We start from the raw sequence: 23,889 nt of genomic DNA, 5'->3' as shown, positions 1-23,889 counted from the left end.
ACGGTTCCTGGTAACACACATAGTTAAGAAGGTGATATGCGCAGGATTCCAGGCCAGATTGTTCCTGTTGTGGGAGGTCGTATCTTGTATTACTTTTCAGCCCTATTTTTTGTACTGCTCGTCCTTTCCACATGAAATGGCATTGTCTGATTTCGCAACCTCTTTGGCAACTGATATCATCACTTCCCGCATGGCAGGTTCAATCTTAGGACTCATATTGAAATGTTCGTTCCTCAGTCTCATCTCACGTGGTAAACGCCATTTCAAAAGTGCGAAAAGCTTAGGCAGAATCGTGAATGGGGGGATATTGCTGTTTTCATTCAATCCCAAAGTTAAGAAGTTTGTAAAATGGTTGATGCCACGGCGTGGATTCTCATTTGTAAGTCCGCTCCGCAAATCCGAAATTCCGGGACAGATATGCACGGCGAATAGGCATGGAGGAATAAGACTTGACAGCATGGATTTGGTCTCCGACAAGTATTTGCCCCGCCCGGCGAACCCACAGTGTTTCTGGAAGCTTTCTGCCGCGGGCTCCAAATTTTGGACGTTGCCAAACCCAATCGTTTGAGCCATAATTACCAATCCTGCGTATTCCCACAGGCAGTGATCGACAGTGGCCATGGCCAAGTCGAGATATTGGACAACAAAGCAACGGATCAGTTTGATTTCAGTTCTCCGGCCTATTATAACTTTGCAATGCCTCATGGTCTCCTGAGCCTCCCACCGGTTGGAAACGGCAATTGCAGATCAGTACCGGGCCTGGCCGGAGACCGTACCCCGCGGCCGGCTTTGCCGGTGGAAGTTCGATGTGAAACATCAACAACACCGGCTTGTCGCGCTTCTTCTTTGACCGCGCCCGCCGTTACCCAACCTATCCCACTGCCGACTCGGCCAATCCCGTTGACGTCAACGCAACGGCGCTGGTGCCGGGCGAGTGGGGGATGAGGGGCAAAAGAGCATTCTTCGGACAAAACAAGGAGGGGCAAATGCACCCCAGAAGTATGTCGGCTCTTCCAGCCACGCGCGTGGCGCCCTGCCGACAGGAGTTGGGACCACCATCTTTGCGGCGAAGCTCCATGTCCCCTCGGTCCTCTCGAATTGGGTTCATTCCCGGCTGACATGAGCTATCTTTTCGACTAAGGCCGGCTAGCTCATAGCTGAGCCCTCCTCAATCGGACCTTCGCACCCTTCGTCAGCTATCGGTCAGGAGTTGACCCCTCATTTGCCCCGCCGTTAAAATCCCCTGCCCCGCCTCGACCATTAGGTCGGCCACCTACCGAGACATCACGACTTTCAAATTCTTCACCTTGAGCCAATTCGCGACGAGAGAAGAGAGAAGAGACAACATATTTCAGTATACACCGGCCTCATTCTGAAGCTCACCAACATGTCTTCCAAGCTTCACCAAGCACCGCCCTTCAGGGCTGAGCACATGGGCTCCCTCCTCCGTCCCCAGAAGCTCCTCGACATCCGCGAGGGCAAGATCCGCGATCAGGGCATGTCTGAAGAAGAGGCCGGCCTGCCCGCCGTCGAGAAGGAGTCCGTTGCCGAGGTTGTCAAGCTGCAGCGCGACCTGGGCATCAAGGGTGTCACCTCGGGCGAGTACAATCGCACGCGTTTCTGGGGTCTCATGTGGGACGAATTCGAGGGCACAACCCGGCTTCAAGACGCTGAGGCCAGCATGTTCCGCCTCTACCACCCCGACGTCGTGAGCCTCATCGAGAAGGACCGCAAGGTCATGCCTGGCGACTCCGTCATTGCCGGCGCCAAGCTGGCGCACTCCGCCGCGAAGTCCAAGTCCAACCTTCACGAGTTGCAACTCGTCCAGGCCGCGCTGCCCAAGGAGGAATGGGGCAACATCAAGCTGACCATGATCACGCCTGCGTGGTTCCATATGCGCTACAAGCAGGGCCGAGCCTACACGAAGGAGGCGTACGCCAACGATGCCGAGTACTTCCAGGACGTGGCCAAGGTCTACCAGGACGAGCTTGCGGTGCTTTACAAGGCTGGTCTGCGTAACGTTCAGTTCGATGACCCGGGCATGGCTTGTAAGTAACCGCGATCTCAGAAAAGTTGATTTGCACTGACTTCGTCCAGACTTCTGTTCACAAAAGTTCCGCCAAGGGTGGGAGGAGGACAACGACAACGACGGTACCGTTGAAGATCTTCTCGACGCCTACATCAAGCTCTACAATGACAGCATCAGCAAGCTCCCCGAAGACATGCACACCGGCATCCAGTGAGTACACTTAAGCAGCGAGAAGACAGGACCAGTATTAACGAGGTGAAGTTTGTGCCGTGGAAACTTCATTGGCGGACGCCATTTTGCCGAGGGTGCCTACGACATCATCGCGAAGAAGCTTTTCGAGAACCTCAACGTCAACACCTTCTACCTTGAGTACGACACTGAGCGCGCGGGCGGCTTCGAGCCCCTGCAGTTCCTCCCCAAGAACAAGAACGTTGTCGTTGGCATCATCAGCACCAAGGTGCCTGCCTTGGAGGACAAGGAGGAGATGAAGGCTCGCGTGTACAAGGCGGCTGAGTTTGTCGCCAAGGGAAGCGGCGAGACCAAGGAGGAGGCGCTCAAGCGCATCTGCGTCTCCCCTCAGTGCGGTTTCAGCACCCATGAGAGCGGATACCCTCTAAGCCTGGAGGACGAGAAGAAGAAGCTGTCTCTGGTGAGGCAGATCGCTGATGAGATTTGGGGTGAGCCTTGATTTGGTAAGGCTTGAGGATTGTGTGCAAGCGTTTTGGGGTCGTGGAGCCGGAGGTGCTGTGGCATTCAACATGAACTCATGAGCTGTAGAATATTGCGAGCGTGTTTGAAAAGTCGATTTAGCCTTACTTCAGGATATGATATTTAAAAGCCTCAACGCTATTTGAGGCTGTTACATCGATCAAGAGTCTTAACTCTACCTTGAGTGGTTGATCTAACAATTATGTATGTTGCCTTTCGAGTGGTTTCATTGAACGGCATCAGTCATTTTTAGATGCAGAGATCTTGAGCTCTTCCATCAGTGATCAATCAATATCATTAATTATGTGCCGTCTTTTACGAGTAAGATCAGTGGGGGCACCATTGATTAATATTGTACCAGGAATAAGAGAAACATGGTTGCACTGTTGACGCCATTACAGGAAATCATTCTCGTTGGGGGTCCCCAACATCATCCGAAAAAGTGATTTAAGCTTCCATGTTGATCCGGCTTATGGTGCAAAGTGACCCTGGCATCGATCATGAGCAGAATCCCGGCTGTCATATTAAGTTTGCTAGACGAGGTCGATATGCGGACTGAGATATGCGGCGCGGCGTGCTTATCTGACTCGGAAACGGCAGGCGAAGAAAGCCAAGTACGCATGCTTGACGGCTGGGGAGACTGTGAATTGTCTGGGAATTTTCTACAAGTCTGTTTTAATGTTAACAATTTGACACATGAGCTAGACATTTATCTGATGGTGGATGTTGGTTGCGTGGCTGTGGACAGGCGGCTGATGGCGCGTGTTGAGGGCACGTTTGCGTCTGCCTAAGTCACTTCCTATCACCTGATTCAGTCGAGAGGCTCATCGAGAGCTAACAGCAGGCTTTGAAAGACTTCGAGCGACACAAAATTTCAAGCCTAGCCGTCAGGAAAGGAGGCCGCAAAATGACACAATCGGCCGTAGCTCTGACTGCGTGTGGACAAAGCATGGCCTTGGCCCTTATCACATGGGTGAGTTCATTTCGTCTTCACCGGTTTCGATCTAAACGCGGTCATTCTACATTTTCAAACGCCACGAATGAGCTGTTTATCGTGAGTAATGACAATAACCCTCCCAGAGCGACGTGTGGTCTGCGGGGCGGATCGCGGAATATGGTACCAAAGTCCCTAAACCCTGCGAGCCGTCACCGTGGCCCCGGGTTCTAGCCGCTGCTTGTGGAATGATAGTCAAAAGCGAAATTGATCGAGACCTTTGTTTCGAGGTATGATCCAATCAGGTTGGACGTATTACTGCTCAGGTGGCGGCGAAACGAACGCAGTGTGAGAGGGTTTGAGCAGTTTTCCCGATCTAAAACCCACTAGACCTCAATCACTCAAATCCTAATCGCAAACTCCGCATCAGATGCAACCTCCTCGTGTGGTTCATATTCGTATAACTAGGAAGCGGATACCTGTCGATGTTGTATCAAATAGGACATCTGCAGCCTTGGCGATCTAGCTACATCATCATCATCTAATATCTTCAACATCTTCGATGAAGCTCCATTCATTCGTCGTTCTTGCCGCGGCGGCCGGCCATGCGATGGGCGCCGGGCAAGGCCTGGTCGGTTACGGCATCACCATGTACAAACCTCCTTGCGCCTTTGCATGCCGCGATGCAATCTCTGGCGCAACTTTGAACTGCTCGACTACCGGTTCAGACGACATGGGCGGCATGTCTGGAATGTCGATGAGCGGCAGGGTGATGACAGACCCGAGTTGCTACGCTACCGACGACGCATTCCTGCAGACACTTGCTTGGTGTGTCTCGACTCGTTGCAAGAACATGTCAACTTGGAAACTCGAGAAGTTCTGGCAAGAGAATGTGGCCGGCACAGAAGCCGTTCAACCGGACCCGAAGGAGACATACCAACAGGCGCTGGAGAAGATCGGCGGTACTCCAACTGCTCTATATAACGCCACTGGGTCTCTGAATCAAACAAGCCTGGTATCCGAAGACCTTTGGTTTGCGGCTTACAATACTGATACAATCTTTGAAAATCAAGAAAGCCAGCAGGAAGGATTTGGGTGAGCAATACAGCACCCCCTCAGGCATGAATTGAGTCTAACAATATGCAGTCTGATCATACTCCTCTCAGGCATTGTCATCCCCATCGCCGTCTCGCTCCTACGCTTCGTCCCCTTCCCGACAGCTTGGCGCACCAAGTTCAACGCGTTGATCATCGATCCACCTCTATTTGGCCACCGTCATGACACACCCGTCTTCTTTGGAGTTGCCCTCATGCCAAAGCGTGGACAAGCTCTCTTCATTTTATACTTCATAGTCATTAACACCGTACTATCGGCAGTCAACTATCAGTACGCCGACCCGAACACCTGGTATCCTGGCGACGGCTGGCGTTGGATGTGCATGTTGATATCCAACCGTCTTGGACTGCTAAGTTTCGCTAACCTGCCGCTGGTATTCCTCTACGCTGGTCGAAACAACCTCCTGCTTTGGGTTACTGACTGGTCTCACTCGACGTTTCTCTTGGTACACCGATGGATAGCAGCCATAGCAACCCTGCAGGCTATCCTACATAGCATCATCTACCTGGATGTTTATATCAAGAACGGCACCCACGCTACCGAGTCCCGAGAACCATACTGGTACTGGGGTATCATTGCGACGTTGGCTCTGGTCGTCATGTTCCCGTCTTCGGTCATACCCATCCGCAGGAAGATCTATGAGGCGTTCCTCGCATGGCATATTGCCGTGGCTATTCTGATCATCGCGGGCTGTTACTGGCACATTGTCTTCGAGTTCAAACACCAATGGGGCTACGAGATATGGATTATCGTGTGCATGGCGATCTGGGCTTTCGACCGCGTGTTTCGAGTCCTGAGACTTCTACGTCACAGCGTCAAGACAGCTGATATCACGGTCGTCGACTCAGAGTATGTTCGCATAACCATCCCAGGTGTTTCCGCATCTGGCGTTGCATACCTGTACTTCCCAACTCTCACTTGGCGCGTATGGGAGAACCACCCTTTTTCAATTGCCTCCGGCATCTTGTCTTCAACTCGCTCCCGAATTGAAGTCGCCCAGCAAATTGACGGCGACATCGAAAAGATCGCCAACAGCAGCGATCGGGCCGCTGATAAGAGGTCTGCAGTCAGCCACCGTCCCGTCAGCTCGTCACAGACATCTGACAAGTCACCCGAGATGGGAATCACATTCTACATTCGGACTCAAACAGGTTTATCCTCACGTTTGAGCACTCGCAGCACAATCCCTGTGCTTGTCGAGTCTGGATACCCGTCTCACGCGCCTCTGTTTGAATCACCGCACAAAGCCCCAACACTGGTTGCAATCGCTGGTGGGGTGGGAGTAACTGCTCTTCTGCCCAGTATAGCCGGTCACCCTGGCCGCTCCAAGCTGTTTTGGGGATGTCGATCTCAGGCATTGGTGGATGATATTGAGGTTTCGGGCTTGCTGTGGAGGGTTGAGAAGGAGTTCTTTATCGGGAAGAGGATGGATGTGAGAGACGTGCTGGAGAGCGAGCTAAATGGTGCCACAAGCGAAGTCTGTGTGATGGTTTGCGGGCCAGAGGGATTGAGCGACGAAGTCAGGACTGCCTTTTCGGACATTGTGCGCAAGGGAAATGGAGTTAAAGCAAGGCTCCTTGTGGAGTCTTTCAGTTGGTAAAGCTACGCGTGGTTGCACAACATGCGACATTTGATGAGGTTTGCAACCAGAAGAGTACTTCATAAGTGCAACATTTACTCCAAGCGCCTTAAATGAGGAAGGTGGTCTTTGATAGGTATAACAGAACCTCTTAGTAATGTAACGGCCGAAACGCAGTGTGCGGCATACCAACACTGACCACATTGACGAGTTCTTGGGTACAATCAACTTTATGCCTTTCCAACTTGGAGTTTCTACTTTAGAAACCTTCGATTTTCCTCCGACAAAGCTAGCCATAGCGCTGTCCTAGTTGGGAGGCCTGGTGTTGCTGCAGATTAGCTGTATACGTTGCTATTGACTTCGCCTGCACAGCCGGAGGTTGGTTCGAGAACGTTTTGAATTGTTGCTGCGTCAATTGTGCCGGATTGATGCCGTTTATGATTAGCATCTGCTGGGCGTTTCGAATCTTCGTCCCTTCGTCGTTCGAGTCGACCTGAGCCTCTATGATAGCGGACGAATCATTAGAGACATGATCAATTGCGCTCAGGTTGGGATGTGACCGTGCGGCGGTATCGGATCTTGGGATGTCATCAAGGGATTCTGGGCTCTTGAAAGGTCGTGACTTTGTCATACTCTTAGCGTCAAGAGACTTCGATTTTGGCTGATCTGGAGGTTTGTGATATCTTTGCTTGTGACTATCCATGGCCTTCCTCTTCCGGAAAGGACTTGGATATTCGCAGCCAGGTGAGGTGCACCAAAGTATCTTTTCGTGAGAGGCCTCGTGAGATTCGAGTGCCTTCGACGATGAAAACCCAATGGAGGCCCATTTGCAAGATGTTAGACGACAAAAGTGAGTGTCAGAGCCAATGCTTTCCTTGAACTCAGCCAAAACTCTGGCATCAACTTCTTGGATGGTATCGAGACTTTTCAGAACATCGACTCTTCTTTTGTATTCGCTCAACACCTGGAAGAACACGGAATCCGGTCCTTTGGATGTCGATACGTTTTTTTTTGATTGATTAGCCCGCTGGAAGCTTCTCTTAGATACTATATGGATAGAGACTTACCTGAACTCTGCATAATCCGGTCCCAATCAGTACGGGCCTTCATTTCTCGTCTCCTTACAAGATCTATCTCGTAGGATCCACAGGACTCCGGCACGCGGGTGCCTTCAAGTGCTGTGGCGTCCATCACTTCAGCTCGCTCCTCAGCCAACGTCAAATACTTTGCCGCCATCTCTTTCGAAACCTGCAAATATTCCCGAGTCTCATTCGAAAACGACTGTTGTAACTCAGACACAGGGACAAGATGTTTCGCCCAGTGTTGACATGCGTATGGGTAAAGTGCAAAAACGCCCTTAAGTATCTTTGTGGTAGAAAAGGTTGAAGATGGTGTGCCAGGAATGAAATCAAGAAGCCCTGCATGCAGGCAAGCTATGCATGTAGTCGCTTGCGAGACAGCAGCTTGTTTCTCGTTCAGGAAGAAATTGCTTTGTTCGCCTTTGAGAAACCTGGAGGATTCAGATTGGTGACAACTTCTAAAAGTGGTGAGGAGGGGCTACTCACTCGGCAACTGAGAAATGAATGAAGACCAATGTTGAGTCTGCTTGTTCCTCAACCAGTAGCTTGAATGCTTCGATAGCCCGTCTTGGGGGCACCGAACTTGCGTCCAATCCACCGTCTTCGAAGGCAAGGGCTGATTGCAACCCGCACTTTTTGAGAGGGCGGCGCGAGAACGCGATCCATCCTAAGCAGACAGTCAGTCTGCGGATGGATGGCTGTTCTATATTTTGTGTGACGCTCGAGAGTATCCTTGCGTAGCTGAGGGATCCATTGTGAGATGTGGAACTTCTCATTTTCGGAAGTTCAGAAAAACACTCCAAGAGGAAAGGTTTAACTCACAACTCAGACAATTTGCTTGGCACCTCGTCTATCGTGCGATAAACCTCGTCCTTCGTGTAGAGAAGCTCATTCTCCAGAAGGTCCAAGACTAACCGGGCCCACAAGAACATTCCTTGGCACCGTTAGCCGCGATGGATACAGATAAGGCTTCGAAACGATGTAGCGCAGCTCTTGGGGATTTGTGATGAGACCTTACCGCTTGACTTTCGTGAAATAAGGCCTGTCAACTCAGAAATCCCAGCCTCATCAAAGTCTGCAAACAGAAACTGACGATGATAGTCCTGTAGCCTTTCACGGGAATAAATTGTGATGGCGTCGCTGATATGAGAGACCTCCTCGTACAGCGAGAGAGTCGGGTATCTCTCGAGAGCCGCTGCTAGACTCGCGGAGTCTCGGCAAGATACCAGTGCCTTGATGTTTGGCGGCCCTGGAATATTCGTGCTTGAAGCCGGCTTATGTGCTGGAGTAACGCTTTTGATGAAGGAAAGCAGCTTAGTTTGTGAGGTCTTGTCGCATTCGTCAAGTCCATCCAAGATGATGCGTACAGTCCATAGATTCCTGGATGCAGGTCTCGACGATCCCGCCCGCAGCAACGTAACTAATAATGATTCGAGGTTCCTGGAGGTTGCAAACTTTCTTCCAATGACGTAGTCTTCGTATATATAGGCAACGAAGTCGTCGTTACGAAGAAGCTGATAAATTAAAGACGCCAAAATTCGATCATACTTGAGAGACTCGGCATACGCATAGCTGCAGAAATGTTGAATCACAATCGAATCCTTCTTCGATGCAAGGAATCGCATGAGCTGTGTGGATATGACACTTTTTCCTGATCCTGGCTTTCCTCGAAGCCACGTGATGGACCCATTGACACCATCTCTGAGCCACTCGCGTGCACACTTGGTGTCCAGGATCCATGATCCAGAGCTAGAGTACCTTTGTGGCTCGTCAGAAATGGCTTCGACAATGTTGTCTTGCTCAGATATCACGGGTTCGACCTTGAGCCATGCAGTAACTGATTGAAATTGTCAGTGTGATCGTTCCTGGCTCTGTTCTTGGAGCTTGAAGAGGCTTTCTTCACGCCACCTCTCAAGTTCATGGCGCAATTTCTGTGTGGTGACTACATTGTGAGAGTGTGCTTCTCGATCGACGAAATCTACTTCGCGGTTCAAATCGTCGATGATGTGGTCAAACCTTCTCTCAAACCGGTTCCAAGAGGTGAGGAAGAATTTCTTCCAACCTGAATATTGTCAGAACCTTGGGAAATTGTTTCAAGTAGCTGACACTAACCTCCGCGACGAACAAATATGTAAGCCTCGCGATGGAAGGATAGAAGATGAGATATGAAATTCGCCAGAACTTGTTGAAATGAAGGGTTGCCTTCCAGCGCGACACGAAATCGATCAAACCTCGACAAAGCCGCTGCAATAAGGGAATATGCTTTGATGATTACTTCAAAAGCTTTCATATAGTCAGAAGAAATCTAGAATGTCAAAGGATTAGAAGCCTTAGCATTATTTGCCGTCATAAAATCTCAAGATCGATCTTGAGGGCTTTGTTTCGGCCCGGTTGCCACTCGACCTATGTACCTGCAATATAAGCTTGATCGGGGCCCAAATCCAAGGCAGATATGGTGTCCCATTGCAAAGTACGTCTAGAGGCTTGTGGTACGCTTCCAATCCTCTAAGCAAAGGGAGGAGCCTCCTCATATTGCACAGAGAAGTTTCTGCGGCAAGTTTCTTTTCGATCATGACGGCAGCCGCTCTGACATCCTCCAAGGTAGTAGCACCGAAGCTTTCAGAATCACTTCGTGATATTGCCTTGTCGAGCTTCAGGAAAGCATCGCACACAATACTTCGCGCAGTGGATTCTGACCTTAGATCGTTAGACATCTTAGTGGCCTTGAATAAAAGTAGTCGTAGAGTTACGTGGTTGAGGTGACAGGTCGTAGCAAGATCGAGCGATCTTGAATATGGGAAAGGTGAGGTAAATGAGTCGGAGCGATTACCGAAGAAGGATGGGGGCTCGCTGGCCGCGCACCATTTGATAGTCTGAAGGCAATGCGTCTTGCAGCCTGATGTGGTTTCACCGCCATTCGATACGAGCCAATTGATGTTGCTACTTCTGTCACTGCCTTGAATCATCCGCCAAAAGGACGGTACATCTTACGCGCCCCATTTATTCATTGGTCAAATTTGTTCTCGCCAAGCAAAAGGCGGCCTCTCGGGGTAGACGCATTATCGATCTTTTGATGATGTCTGCCTTGTCTGGTTTGGGGTCGGTTGAGGGTTCTTCTTTCCTCCCATTTCATTTCATATGTTGCGATTAGAACACTCGAGATAACCTGTCGTCTATTTTCCAAAGGGTAAATTGACCTTTCATTTTCCGTTTCGGGCACCACTACTTCGGCGCAGCCTGACAACGTGAGTGTCGGCCCTCCGGCGGCGCTGTATCCGAACGCAGGTGATGCTGGACCCAAACCATCACCTAGAAGATTCCAACCAAGGTAATCCTATATGTCCCAACCGGCGCTGCAACCAACTTCAGAGCTAAGGGGCTTTGTCCAGGCATCGGAGCAGCAGACTAGTGCCCCCGTTTCATGTCATTTTGCAAATGGACATTACGACGGGGAAGGTGGGACGCAAGCTTCAGGAGTCAATCTACCCGCAGATCAACCTTGGATTGGGAACAAATCTCATCATCGTGCGGCAGCCTCGGAATATGCAGATCCTGGCTATGGGTACATCGGAAGGTCCAATTTCTACTACGGCAACCCAAATTACTTTCCAGAATTTGCTGCTGCAACTGGCTATCAGGCTCAATGGAATGGACCCTTCATGCTCCCAGACGTCAACGCGTCGATGCAACAGAACCTAGCAGTGGCTGCATTCGCGCCTTCTTACCCTCCTTGGCAGACCGTCCCCGCTGATAGCCTGTCTCAACAGGAACCGGTTATGACTCACGAAGGGGCATTACTTCAGATGCCCACTACCCCGGTCGCAGAACCAGCTCGAACATACTTGCAAAGCGACAACGTCGTAGGATGTCCGCGTTTTAGTTCAGAGCAATCCACTATCAATTACGGGTTTCAGATAATGATAGCCCCTCACTCCGATCGGTCCCCTCATCCTCACCTTGCGCTACAGAGGATGAACTTGTCTGCTTTGGTATGGTAAGTGACGCATAATGATTGATGAATATGAAGAGTTCGTTCATACTGAAAATCACACAGATCGCCGGCATTGAAGCTTTACTTCAAAAGGCCGATCAAACGGTTGTTCCAGATGGAAATATCCCCGTGAAGCTAGAGTCTTCGAGCACTTTCAAGCTTTTGGATGAAACTAGTTTGGAAGGACTAATTCAGCATCAAGCCCGGCCGATCACAGAAGTGGTGCCAGCTCTTCTCGACTCGCCCCAGATTCGTCTAGAAACCCACTGTTGCGTCAAAGGCTGGAGCATCAATGATAATCGGAAAAGAAAGGCTTCTCAAGTAGAACATTACTTGTGCGAGCTATCAATGGTTGTTTACGGACCAATGAATCTTTTCGAATGTGCTGGAGATTTCTTCGAGCAGTACGAGGTCCACCTGCAAACTCCAACAAATTGCCTTCGTTCGGTCAAGTATTGCAATCCTCACATGTTGTCCTGGACAAGCTTAGAATCCAGTCCGCTGACGTCGGATCTGGGTCGCCAAACTACACCACCTAGCCACCGCTTGGAGATTGTTGATTCTTACACAGACATACTCGAGGTCCTCAATATCAACGAAGACCTGGATAAAGCGGCACAGCCAGAGTCAATACTTACGCCCCTCGTCACGTCTGTGCCCCTCATCTACTTTACGGTTGCGTTTGGGCTAACATTGAAAATTCGTAGTCATCAAAAGCAGGCACTCACCTTCATGACTCTCAGAGAAAGCCCATCCTTCCTTTTTGACAAAAGCTTAGGTTTGTGGGACATTCGTTATGTAGGAGGAAAAAATACGTAAGTCGTTCGTGCAGTAGATTGTGGCTTTCATGTCTGACAGGCACAGCTTCGTCAGCAAAGTCTCACAGGCGGAAGTTGAAGAAAAACCCCCCATTTCTAAAGGGGGTGTGATTGCCGATCCTATGGGGTTCGGGAAAACACTCACTGTGATCTCGCTTGTTGCCGCAGCCTTGGAGCAGAGACTCGAAATTAGATCGGTGGCTGAATCTTCACCTACGAGACCAACGCTCGTTGTAGTACCATTGTCTTGTAAGTACTGCAGCATGTGGGCGTTCCTTTGCAGATGACACCACTAAACATGCTCACAGTGCTGGACGTTTGGGAAGATGAGTTGAAGAAGTGGGTCACGACTACGTGGTATTGCCTTTCAACCGGCTAAAGCTCTACAGACATGTCCGACCAGGATCAATCAAGTGGCTTCGCCACCATTCGAAAAGTTGTCTGAAAACGGTACATGATTTGGAAACCACGGATCTCATCTTGACTACTTATGATACTGTCACGTCCGAGTGGAGACAATCGATGTCGCAAGCGTCTCAGCAGTCAATCTTGCTATCCACCTTTTGGGAGAGATTGATTGTCGATGAAGGTGAAGCCCTTATCGCAGGTTCAATTACGTGACAAACCTGAGCGGTTCTCTGTACATTAAGAAGAGAATGCTAATCTGGGGACTTAGCACACATTATTCGCAATCCAACATCGCAGAGAACTAGAGCGGTATGCTCGTTGAACGCGAATTCCAGATGGGCCATGTCTGGAACTCCTATCCAGAATGGCTTGCAAGATCTTGCGACGGTCCTCAAGTTCCTGAGAGTATATCCATACTCAGACCCAGCAATTTTCAGGACTGATATAACGTCACTGTGGAAGTCTGGCAATGGTGAGGAGGCCATTCAAAGGCTGAAGCTTCTCATAAGATCATTGTTTTTACGTCGACCAAAATCAACCCTTCAACTCCCCGCGCGGCACGATCTCCGTTTCGAATTGGACTTTCGGCCAGAGGAGAGAGCTTACTACGACACTTGTAGAGAAAAAGCTCGCGAAGAGATTGAAACCGCGCTTGGAAGTGGTGATCCTACATCAAATGCAAGAGTAAACGCGCTGACAAGGATAGAGATGCTACGCGGGATTTGCAACCTAGGAGTCCTCTATGAAGAGACGTCTAGCAAAACTGAAAGTGAATGGGCTGTTATGTCTCAGGAGGTCTTTGATTTTCAAAGAGAATTGGGTGCGGTCATATGCATACACTGCGACACCCAAACACTTGAAAGCGAAGGAGCTTTTGGAGACATCCAATCTTCTTCCTATCTGTCAAAGTGTCTCCGCTTCGTTTGTTCCGATTGCTCAGAGAAGATTGCCGCACAGCGAGGCTGTGTTACCTGCGGATGTGAAGAAGATCATTCTTGCCCAGTGGAACCGGTCTACGTCGACATCAAAACAAAGCATTTGGCAACGACACGCTTCTCCCCAACCAAGTTCAACGGCAGGTTTCCTACCAAGATCCAAGCTTTAGTCTTAGACATCGAAAAGCTTGGCCCGGATTCTAAATGGTGGGCGCAAATTACGAGTCTTAGGCTATGTAACTAACATAACGAAAGTGTCATTTTTTCGACGTGGAGAAGTATCCTAGATCTAGTGCAAACGGCGCTTGAGCAACGCGGAGTTCGAAGCACTAGATACGATGGAAAAGTTCCAGTGGAAGAAAGATATATGGTGTTGGAGAGGTTCCGCAAGGATCCATCTGTGCGAGCCATAGTACTCACTCTTTCATGCGGTGCTGTTGGGTACGTTGAAGTTCATCTCGGTTCACAGAGGATACGGGGTGAGCCGACGACTGACAGTTGTTGACCTTGTTCAGCTTGAATTTGACGATAGCGAGCCGAGCTTATATTTTGGAGCCGCATTGGTATGCAGAGTTGTCTACGGGACGGCGCTTCTCAAACTGACACGTTGCAGGAACCCAACACTTGAAGACCAAGCTCTCGCCAGAATTCACCGCATGGGACAGCATCGTGAAGTAACTACCATTAGACTTTATGTAAAAAACACATACGAAGAAGTGGGTTTCTCCCAGTCCCCTATAACAATATAACATATCGCTGACAATTCTGGCGCTCTGCTCATAGAGTGTGATGAGACTTCAGAAGTCCAAACGACTCCTTGCGGACCTTCTTCTATCAAAAGAGACCGCTTCCACTAACCAAACTAGTCTGAAAAGCTTGGAGGTGAGTCCTCACTATCGCGGCACATGCAAGACAACCGATAATAATTGGCTTCGAGACTTTGCGCTCTCTCATATAGGGAAACGGATGTAGCGTAGGTGGCTTTCATCTGGCGGGCTTTGTATCTATTCACCGTAGTCAGCGTCGGCTTAGAGAAGCATCTGGCAAGTGCATTACCCTCGCTTCATTTCAAGTAGCACTGCAGGGCACATCTGTCGCTACCCCAGTAGTTGGCGACGTGAACAAACTTGCCGCCCTCGTTTCTTCCGGCTCTAGCGCAAGGCAAATCGCAGTCTGAGTCCTTGTACGGGTCCTTGCCGCCGTTGAAGTCGTTGCAGTTGTGCCATGCGGCGACGCTGAGCTTCTCGTACTTGCAAAGCGGGTTCTCGCTGATCAGCTCCAAGCCTTGGACGGCAGCGATGCCAGCGGCGAAAATGATAGTGGTGAACTTCATGGCGATTGCTGGTTGAAGGAGTTGTAGTCCGATGATAGGCGAATATTTCCATCTACGAAGAAGTCGGGGAATAAAAGTCGACTTTATAAAGCATTCAGCGGCGTCTCAGATCGACCTGGCTGGTACGCAGTATTGTGGGAGTTCACCGCTGGTAATAGACTACGAACGTTGATCAACACGCCTCTACCCGTCGATCAAACTCAAATAAAGTAAACCGGGATCCAATGACAAAGATGCTGGCATTTTGTCGCGAAGCCTCGTCCTGATAGGGACAAGACAGGGATCACACGAGTCGTTAATAATATCCCGAGTGGAACTCCATAGCGCATGGAGCCAATTGCCCCGTCGAGCACGATATACATCAGCTTGGCTCTCCCGCATGCCGATATAGAAAGCAGAAATAACGTGGTCCGACTAATAATAACATCAGGCGGTGGCAGACAGGAGGTTGTGTACATGTAGGATACGAAGGAGCACACGGGACCCGCTGTCGTTCAACTTTGGGTTTGCAATCGAAGAAAGCCCTTTAACGGAACCCGAAAGAAAAAGAAAAAGGGCCAAATCAGGACCCTACACATTACAAAAATTGGAAATGATTCGAAGCTCTGAGGGTTTGCTGTGCTGGACCAGCTCGTCAAATGGGTGGCCTTTTTTCTCAAACGATTGGATGGGTAGGGAAAAAGGCACATGAAATATATCAGAGGACTTCATCAACGTTTCAAGTTAGCAATCCAGGCCACCCTTCAGGACTTCTAGACACCAACATGAGTCGTTTGCGCGACTTGTGTTCACTGAATGAATGTCTCGAGGACATGGACCCATCATTGCGGGGCCGATCCGAAGCGGGCTGAACATAAGAGTGCCTCCCTCCCCCACCCCCATCCAGACCATAAACCAGACAAAAATCACCATTTTAGTGGGAATGTGCGGTGTCCGCCATTTCCCAAAGACTGACGCCGGGACTAAAAATCTCCTGCAGCTGAGCACCGTCGTCCAAGCCGCAATAGGATGACAGCCTGAGGTTGGGTTCTACCTGCAAGGTTTGATGATGGCTTTTCACCGTAGCTCCCGGTATGCTACACTTGACATTCAATTGCGAGAGTGTCTCAGAGGCAGAAAAAAGCCAATTGTCACTTTTATTGAGCGAGCGTATCAAGTTCAAGAATGTCCCCATGGTCCAAATCCACGCCTGATACTAGGCTTTGAAGACACTTACTACCAAACTCACAAATGGCGTGGTACCTGTTCACTGCTTGGTGAAACCACTCCAAATCTGTTGCTTCGACGTTTGCGATAGACTTCATATTGCTGACGCCGACAGCAAGTAAACAAATAAGTCCAACGTTAGGCCCGCAGATCTTTTGCAACTGACGTCCCAGTTTAACTTGTTGTCTCAACTCAGCGCGGGTGCGTTGGTTGGTTGGCAGGCCTTTGCACTGCAGAATTCGGTCATAGTCGGCGCTGTCGACTCTCTGTCTTGCGGTTTCCATTCTCCTACGCTCAAGCATCTCTGCTATCTTGAAAAGTCCATAGAATTTGCATATTTTTATGTATCCGGCACCATGCTCGCAGTTGTCAACGAAGGTGCTAATTGTAGAGACAGACCGGTAGACGTTGTCGCCCTCGGAGCTAAGATCGCAGAGCCCTGTCTGTAGACTGTCCAATTGGCCTCGTGAAGCAGCAACTTCCACCAATTTGCGTAACGTCTCCTTACTCGTAATCTTCTGTAGCAAAGACTCCGCGGCACTTTTAAATGTTTCCGGTCCGTTGCCACGACGGTCGCGATCGGCCACTGCCTTTGATTGACGTTGGCTGCACGTTATTGAATCCATTCGATCAGTCTCGACGGTCTTTCGGCTTTGTTTGGACCGATTAAATAGGTCTGACGAGCTAGAATCCTGTTGCCGGGACTTGGAAACTTGACTCGATTTCTCGGATGTCTCATGGAACGTAAATTGTTCCCTGTCTTCCTCATCCATGAAGGCCGGCTCCACTGACAATTGACTTTCGAGTTCGACTGCTTGTGTGATGCAGATCATGGCCCTGTCTAGAAGCTCTCTGGACCTCGGATGAAGACTTTCCAAAGTCTCGAGCTCCGTTCTGAGTGTCGATAGAACGTCTGGTGCAATCATTTGAAAGCCTCTCGGGTCAGTCGATTTAGTCGGAAGGGAATGTTCGTCTTGCACATGTTGCAGAAGGTCTGTCGTCCTTAACGAGCAGAATAGACAGAATAAAAGCCCGTGCTCGTGCTCCAAGTGATTGCGCAAGTCCTCCAATTTCATCTGTTGTTGGCGGCATATGTCGCATGCAGGATGGTCTTCTTCATGGTCTTCAAGAGCGTCTTCGTCAGGTTCTGAGGCACCACAAACAGTGCAAACGACCCAGTTGTGCGTGAATCGCAAATGTGGCTGCATTCGTTCGTCTGGTAGATGAATTCCACATTCTGGACATCGACTCATTTTGTGTTTGTCGAAGACGTGCCTCATGTCGAAGGATGTTTCGCACGGGCAAAATGAGCACGTACGTATCTCGTGAGTACCGGTAAGATGATCGTGAAGTAGCCCTTTCTCCAAGTAAATTGTTTCACAGAAGACGCATTGATCCCAGGCGTGGTAAGGAGAAGAGGTAATGTGCGACCATAATTCTTCGATGGGCGTTTCCGAACCCCATGTTTCGCATTCGAGACACCACGACAGACCATGTGAAGACCGAAGGTGATCTAACAGACCACAGTGAAAGATGATCTCATCACAGGCATGGCATACCGAGTGTGGATGAGTCGTGATGGTATGAAAGACAGGATTATCGCTGTGACAGTCATCACACCAGTGCAGATGATGCTTGGCCTCTATATGGCCTGTGATGGCATCCACCTGTAAGCCATGACAAAAAGGGCAGTTGTGGTACTTGCTCAGGTGATCCCCATCTTTCTGTGGGTTGAGGATCTTCTTGCAAAGCTGACAAGGTCGGAAGCCGTGGACTTGGACGCAATGGTTCTCAAGACTATCCAGCGCAAGTCTGCTACCACATACGTCGCACATTGTCTCCCCATGCTCTTTGAGATGATCATTCAAATCTCTGACAAGCATGACCATGTTGCAGATGTCGCATTGCTCAAAGTCCACTGGAAGGGGACGGACAATCGCAAAGAAGGGAGGTTTGCTAGGGAAGAATGTTCGCGGGAACTTGCTGAAGTGACTCTGCGCTGTGAGCTGAGACTCGCCATCCATCAGACATTCTTTGGCCTGCTCCAGGTGGTAAATTTGAGGCCAACGATTACGTGCGACCCCATTCTGCTGTCTTTTATCAGGGTGAACTGCCAGCGCGGACCTTCTATAAGCCAGTTGGATGTCTCGGCTCTCAAACGGACACTGATCTGGGTCAAGCCCAAGAGCGTCAAAGGGACTGAAAAGCATTTTCTGCTTGCTCGAGTTTTAGTTTCTCAACTTTGATACTCTTGGTGTCTTCTTACCTGGCTGATTGAATCTCAGTTGCGAACACTACAGTTAAGGTTACGACTGACTCGAGAACTTCTAGCCTTTGTTGCACTTCTAGGGAATGGAGCCTTGAGTAACTCAAGCAGCAAAGTTCTGCATGCCATTTCTGTGATTATAAGAGTTTCGAATTCTCCAAGAACTATGTAGGTCTAAGGGAAGCCAAAGAACATAAAAGTACTAGGTACTTGGAGTTATGCTTCTCAACTTCCTCAGTTCTCAACCCGGCCGGGCCCGGGCAGGAAACCGAGTCGGCAACTCAAGCACGGGCCACAACAGCTCTTTCAACCCTTGTGGCCCGTGCATATCTTGAATTGGTTCTTAGTTCCAGCCCGAGAATCAACATGACTGGATCCACGTCGTTTCCAAGAACTCGTGGTGTGGATCGGTACTTGAGTGATGATACCTGCATGGCATTTTAGAAATATGGTCCAAAAGTCCTTGGCTCAAGTGTGCGGGCGCAAGCGAACCATACATCAAGGAGCACGAAGGTCGGATTTGCCCCATTAACAACGTGGCCGACGCCGATTGAGGCGTAAATGCCTCTCTTGTTCGAAAGTGGTGTGAGTGCCGAGGTCTGTGTTCGAAGGTGTAAGCTTCACCGTTCTGGAGCAAATTCTCATTTTCGGCGGGGAATAGCGGCATACCACCAGCAGAACCGTCATTCGAACCCTGTAATGACGCCTTGCGTCTCGTGAAAGTACAGAAAGCATGTTTCGATTGTGGACTTGCCCAATGAAGGAAAGACTTGACGGAGGTCCGTCGGGTCCGAACAGGGTGCTGGGTAAGGGTGTAAGCTTCGGCGACGTCGCCGAGCAAGGAGATGGCTGTGCAGTCTTTACTTACACTTCTTTCATCACAATTTTCACACCTCGTGATATCGACGCTCAACAGGTTTTGGATGCGAGGTTCAAAATGCAGCATTTCAAATCAAAAGCCTTGTGTCGTAGAACGAGTTCCAAAGCATGAATATTGGTCTGGCGAACAGTTCGGAACTTTGGCCTGAGTCTCCATATGCTATGGGATTTACCATATTGTTCCCCTAAATCATGTTAGGAAAGGCTCCCAAAGCAGCTTGCCCACCCGTATGTACAAACAGCACATTTTCTCCTCCAGCAAACTCCCCCAATTTGGCCTTGTCAAGAATCGCACCCAAAGCGCGCCCAGAGTAGATTGGATCCGCGACAATTCCCTCCGTCCGACCCAACAGTCTAACAGCTTCAGCTGTCGACTCACTCCAGCCCGAATGAGTACCGGCGTTGTATCTAGTGTCCAGCACAACATCTTCAGGCTTCACAACTCCATCCGCAAGTCCAATGAGCCGAGCACTTCTCTGAGCAATTTCGAGGATTGAAGCTTCAAGTACGCCGGCCGGCTTGTTGTACGTGTCGATACCAATGACCTTGCGCTCGCGAGTCTTCTTGGCAGGTTCGTTGGAGGAGGAAGACTGCAGGCGATCCGCGAGCTTGAAACCGGCGAGCATACCACCGAGCGTCCCACCCGAAGCGACAGGAACGACCACAAAGTCAAAGAAGACGCCAAGGTTCTGCTCTTGCTCCACCACTTCGAAAGCCCAACGTGCAAAGCCCAAGCCACCGTATAGATGAGATGAGGCACCAGAAGAGATGATGTACGGTTTTTGACCATTGGAACGAAGGCTAGCGGCGGCCTCCTCGAGAGTGATGCCTGGCGCAGTGTACTCTGCTCCAAGGATTTTGTTCACCTGCACGTTGCCGCTCACATCGTATGCCTCAGGGTTGGGATTCGGTGGGTTCTGGGGCACCAACACTGTTTTGAGACCCAGGCGGTTCGCAACGGCAACCACTTGTCGCATGTGATTGCTCTGCACCCCGCCAGTGGTGACGATGGTGTCGCATCCGTCATTCAAAGCAGAAGGAAACACGTACTCCAGCTTTCGGACCTTGTTGCCTCCCAATCCAATCCCAGATGAGCAGTCTTCCCGCTTAATCCAGGTTTGAACTGGAGCGGGGCTGCGTTTTTCAACATGCTTGGACAGGCGCGGCAAGAGATGAAGAGGAGACGGGTGATCAAAGAGAAGAGGCACGCGCTCGAAAGACGCCAATGGCTCAGGCAAGTGGACCATGTTGAAGATTGCTATGAAGAAAACTTGGAATGAATTTTGAGGATTTGGCTAATAGTCAAGAGACATGCGAGGAGGAACCTGAATCCAGAAAACGAGAAATGGAAGTCCAAGATATTCCTTCGTTGTCCCATCAAATCACTCTCGGGTTACCAATTGCAGTATACGACGTACCCTTTCGTCGACGTTTCTTCGACGCCCTTCTTTTGTCATCTGCTCCATGTCAAATGCATCGTAGCATGCAGATGACGAGATTGCCTCAACCTATGGCGCTGCGGATGATATGATTCAGGTTTGTGAGCGATCTTTTCTGACCTAGGCTCAGGCCGGTTACATTCGGCCTTGTGAAGCATCTGCCGACTTCTCTCGCCGTCTTGGTACTGCTCGGCCATTGACTCTTATCCCACATGACTTGCATCAGGCGTGTCCGCAGTCGATCAAGGAGAGCTTCGGCTTTCGTCCCGGCTCCGACGGGCTGAAGTCGTCAAGGGTTCGTGTCAGATTCAACATAGGTAGGGCAAAGTGTGGTGCGGGAGATCCGGCTTACCACCCCCGGAGTCGCTTGTCTGCGATTCATGACACTGCGTTGTCTGTCACCCACGGGTTCTGGCCTGAAAGAGTAATAGTTTCGATGGGGATCACACGAATCTGGCATAATCAGCAAGGAGCTCAAGACACTAGCTCCATGCGAGCGCAAACCTTAATTTTTCTTCAGACTCTAGGCCGCTCCATGCACCGACGTGCAGATATCACATTTGATCGTGGGACGCTGAGGCTCCTCATCTGTCCTACCCTTGGACCCCAATGACCCCGGAACTAACGTGGTAACCGTAGTGGGAGCTTATTTCCACATGATGCCTTTGCTAGCCGAACTGCGTAACGGTTCGGGCCGTTGAAACTAGAATGTGAGGGCTTCCTGCACAACCCCCTCCTGCTCTTGGCGATTCAAATGGAGTCAGAGTGGGAAAATTACATGCAGTTTGTTTCAGCCAAGACGCAACTACTATGCTGGAACAACTGAGAACTCTTGTGAGACTACACACAGCCCCACCTTTTCTTCAACAGGATCAATGTTTTGCCCATTATTTGAAAGTGACTCCGAAGAATTTCCCGAATGATGTGAATTGATTACTCTCGCTCAAATTCGTGAGGATACACAAAGGGCATATTCAGTCAATGATGATACTTCCAACTAAGATAGTGACAAGGGAAGATTTGGCTTCTGCAAGGAGACATCAGATAGCCACTCCAAGATCCCTTTCCATTCCTCCAGTGGCAACAGAGTCCAAGCGCTGCTCCTGCAGAGTCTTGTTGAAGCTCTGGTACTTGCTGAGAAACCATTCCTCTGCCGTGACCGACTGCCCGTTTATGCCTTGAAAGACGACACTGTCGCCAGCCCGTAAGAAGTAGGCTGTAGAGTACCTATCCTGAGACATCTTGTTACCGTGGGGCAGCACACGATGCATCGCCGACCGGAATCGTCGCTTGGACATGAAACGAAGCGTGTCGGCCACGTTGATAATAGCATGTCCTGGCTTTGGGGCCACGTACTCCCAATCATTAGTCGTGGGCGAAACAACCTGGAGGCCAGGCTGTTCATTGAAGAGAAGGGTGAAAGACCCGACGTCAGTGTGGGCATTGTGGCCCCGAGCAGTCTTGTCCTGGAGCGCATCACTGACGGGATGATGCAAAAAGAAGAGCGTGCTCTTGGAAGGAATATCGTCCGGGTGATACTCCTCGAAACGCTCTTTTCCCTCTAGGCCCACTGCATCGGAGAGGCGCGTAAGCAACGTCTTCAACACGAAGTGGGCCGAGAGTTGGAACGTTTTGAACAGGTCAAAGTTTTCTGCCACCACGCCAGGGAGATGGCTATGGTTAAGCAGATGAACACGGCTGATCTGCTTCATAATTAGTGTCTGCTATTAGGACAAAGCTCTCATTTGGAACGTACCCTCAAAGCTTCAAAACCATCGCGTGTATTCTCGTTAACACCAGACTGCACGCCAGGTGGTTTGTAACTTGAATCGTCAACATTTATCAGATAACTCGCAAAAGAAGCGGCCATACCCATGAGCGTCAGAGATGGTCTCGGTTCTCAGCTTTTCCTCCAACGGCTGGTTAAACCATTGCTTCATGATCTGACCGGAAGACTCATAGTTCTTGAGCATGGAGCCAGATTCCCAGTCTCGGAGATCAAGGTAAAAGAAGCCATGATTCTCGCATGCGGACAGCAAGGTCGAAAGTGACTTTTCATCCTTGTTCACAAGAGAACGAAAGTTCAGCGTGTGGAGATTGGCTTGCTCCAGGCCGGAGTTGTTGTCGAGAGTTACAGCAGGCATGATGCTTGTTTGTAAGATACGGATAATTGGAATTGAATTGGTTGAACGTGCGATCAGAGGATTGTGTGAAGATGGCGTTATGTATGCGTGAGTCTATTTACCCTTCAAGAGTTTAAATATCAGGTCTAAACAAACGCCAACTTAGGTTAGATAATTAAAATTTGTGACAAAGCTGCACTATTTGGTTGGCGATTCGGCGATTTGGTCAGTGTGTATGAGTCTGAAGACGTCAAGAATTTCGCGAGTCATGATCGTCCTTCACGTCAAGGTGGGATGCAACCGCCAACCTCAACGTAACTCAAAGTGATTCTTACCATGAGTTGCTCAAGCAATGTAACACTTCGGTTTCTCGGCGTACGATGACAAATCCATGATCTTCTGAGTGTATGTTCGTTTCTTTTGTGATCTGTAGTTACGTACGTCTAATACTTGGCAACATGGGGTTGCTCCTACCCTGAAGTTGATCGAGCCCAACAAGGCGCGCAATTATGATCCCGCAACAAAACAAGATATTCAGCCGCCAAGTAGAAGGTTGTATCAGCGGCTATGCAACTAAATATCTCGGGGTACAATGTAACTATGCGCAACCTCGTCTGATCATTGCGTAATTAATGCTTGGCCTGTCCTTTCGGAGGTTGTATCGATCCCGGGATTCAAACTGCATCAACTCGATCGAGATTAGGCAAAAGTCTTGACAACCCATCGTAGGGTCGCATCAGTGTGGCGATCTCATATCCTTGACTATGGTATTTTCTTCTGCTGACTTCCATATTTCCATGGTGCCGCCATTGCCGCGTACAATGGCAACGCCAAATCGTCTCGTGAGACATTGAATCCCGCCTGCGGCAAAGAAACCTTATGCAGGCGAGAACACTTGCATAACACATTTCCAAACTCAATTATTCAAACTGCAATTCACCAATCCGAGTTAACCATTACTTGATGATGAAAATTGTGCCAGTGGCTTACGATTGTCATTACTAGCGAGGAATTGCAAGATGGGAGAAGGAGTGTGTTTATTTCTG

General features: G+C 49.7%; 5 protein-coding genes across 5 annotated transcripts; 2 read left to right on the top strand and 3 right to left on the bottom strand.

Moving 5' to 3' along the window:
- Window positions 1-1,387: 1,387 nt before the first annotated feature.
- Window positions 1,388-2,717, top strand: COL26b_008783 (uncharacterized protein; the record flags this gene model as incomplete). Its single annotated transcript, XM_053181531.1, has 3 exons — window positions 1,388-2,048; window positions 2,098-2,239; window positions 2,291-2,717. The coding sequence occupies 3 exons, from the start codon at window positions 1,388-1,390 to the stop codon at window positions 2,715-2,717; spliced, it is 1,230 nt and encodes a 409-aa protein (XP_053034542.1).
- Window positions 2,718-4,404: 1,687 nt separating this feature from the next.
- COL26b_008782 (uncharacterized protein) lies at window positions 4,405-6,387 on the top strand (the record flags this gene model as incomplete). Its single annotated transcript, XM_053181530.1, has 2 exons — window positions 4,405-4,766; window positions 4,818-6,387. The coding sequence occupies 2 exons, from the start codon at window positions 4,405-4,407 to the stop codon at window positions 6,385-6,387; spliced, it is 1,932 nt and encodes a 643-aa protein (XP_053034541.1).
- Window positions 6,388-14,581: 8,194 nt separating this feature from the next.
- Window positions 14,582-14,930, bottom strand: COL26b_008781 (uncharacterized protein; the record flags this gene model as incomplete). Its single annotated transcript, XM_053181529.1, has 2 exons — window positions 14,582-14,601; window positions 14,687-14,930. 2 exons carry the CDS (start codon window positions 14,928-14,930, stop codon window positions 14,582-14,584), a joined length of 264 nt encoding a protein of 87 aa, XP_053034540.1.
- A 4,536-nt stretch (window positions 14,931-19,466) lies between these two features.
- On the bottom strand, window positions 19,467-20,528 carry COL26b_008780 (uncharacterized protein; the record flags this gene model as incomplete). The annotated part of the gene is made up of 1 exon (XM_053181528.1): window positions 19,467-20,528. One exon carries the CDS (start codon window positions 20,526-20,528, stop codon window positions 19,467-19,469), a length of 1,062 nt encoding a protein of 353 aa, XP_053034539.1.
- A 1,232-nt stretch (window positions 20,529-21,760) lies between these two features.
- COL26b_008779 (uncharacterized protein) lies at window positions 21,761-22,864 on the bottom strand (the record flags this gene model as incomplete). Its single annotated transcript, XM_053181527.1, has 3 exons — window positions 21,761-22,423; window positions 22,477-22,543; window positions 22,593-22,864. 3 exons carry the CDS (start codon window positions 22,862-22,864, stop codon window positions 21,761-21,763), a joined length of 1,002 nt encoding a protein of 333 aa, XP_053034538.1.
- Between the last annotated feature and the right edge of the window lie 1,025 nt (window positions 22,865-23,889).

This window comes from Colletotrichum chrysophilum, assembly GCF_026319265.1.
Source record: "Colletotrichum chrysophilum strain AFK26 chromosome Unknown scaffold_79, whole genome shotgun sequence".
NCBI classification, from domain to species: Eukaryota; Fungi; Ascomycota; class Sordariomycetes; order Glomerellales; family Glomerellaceae; genus Colletotrichum; species Colletotrichum chrysophilum.
This window is presented reverse-complemented; position numbering and strand designations above follow the sequence as displayed.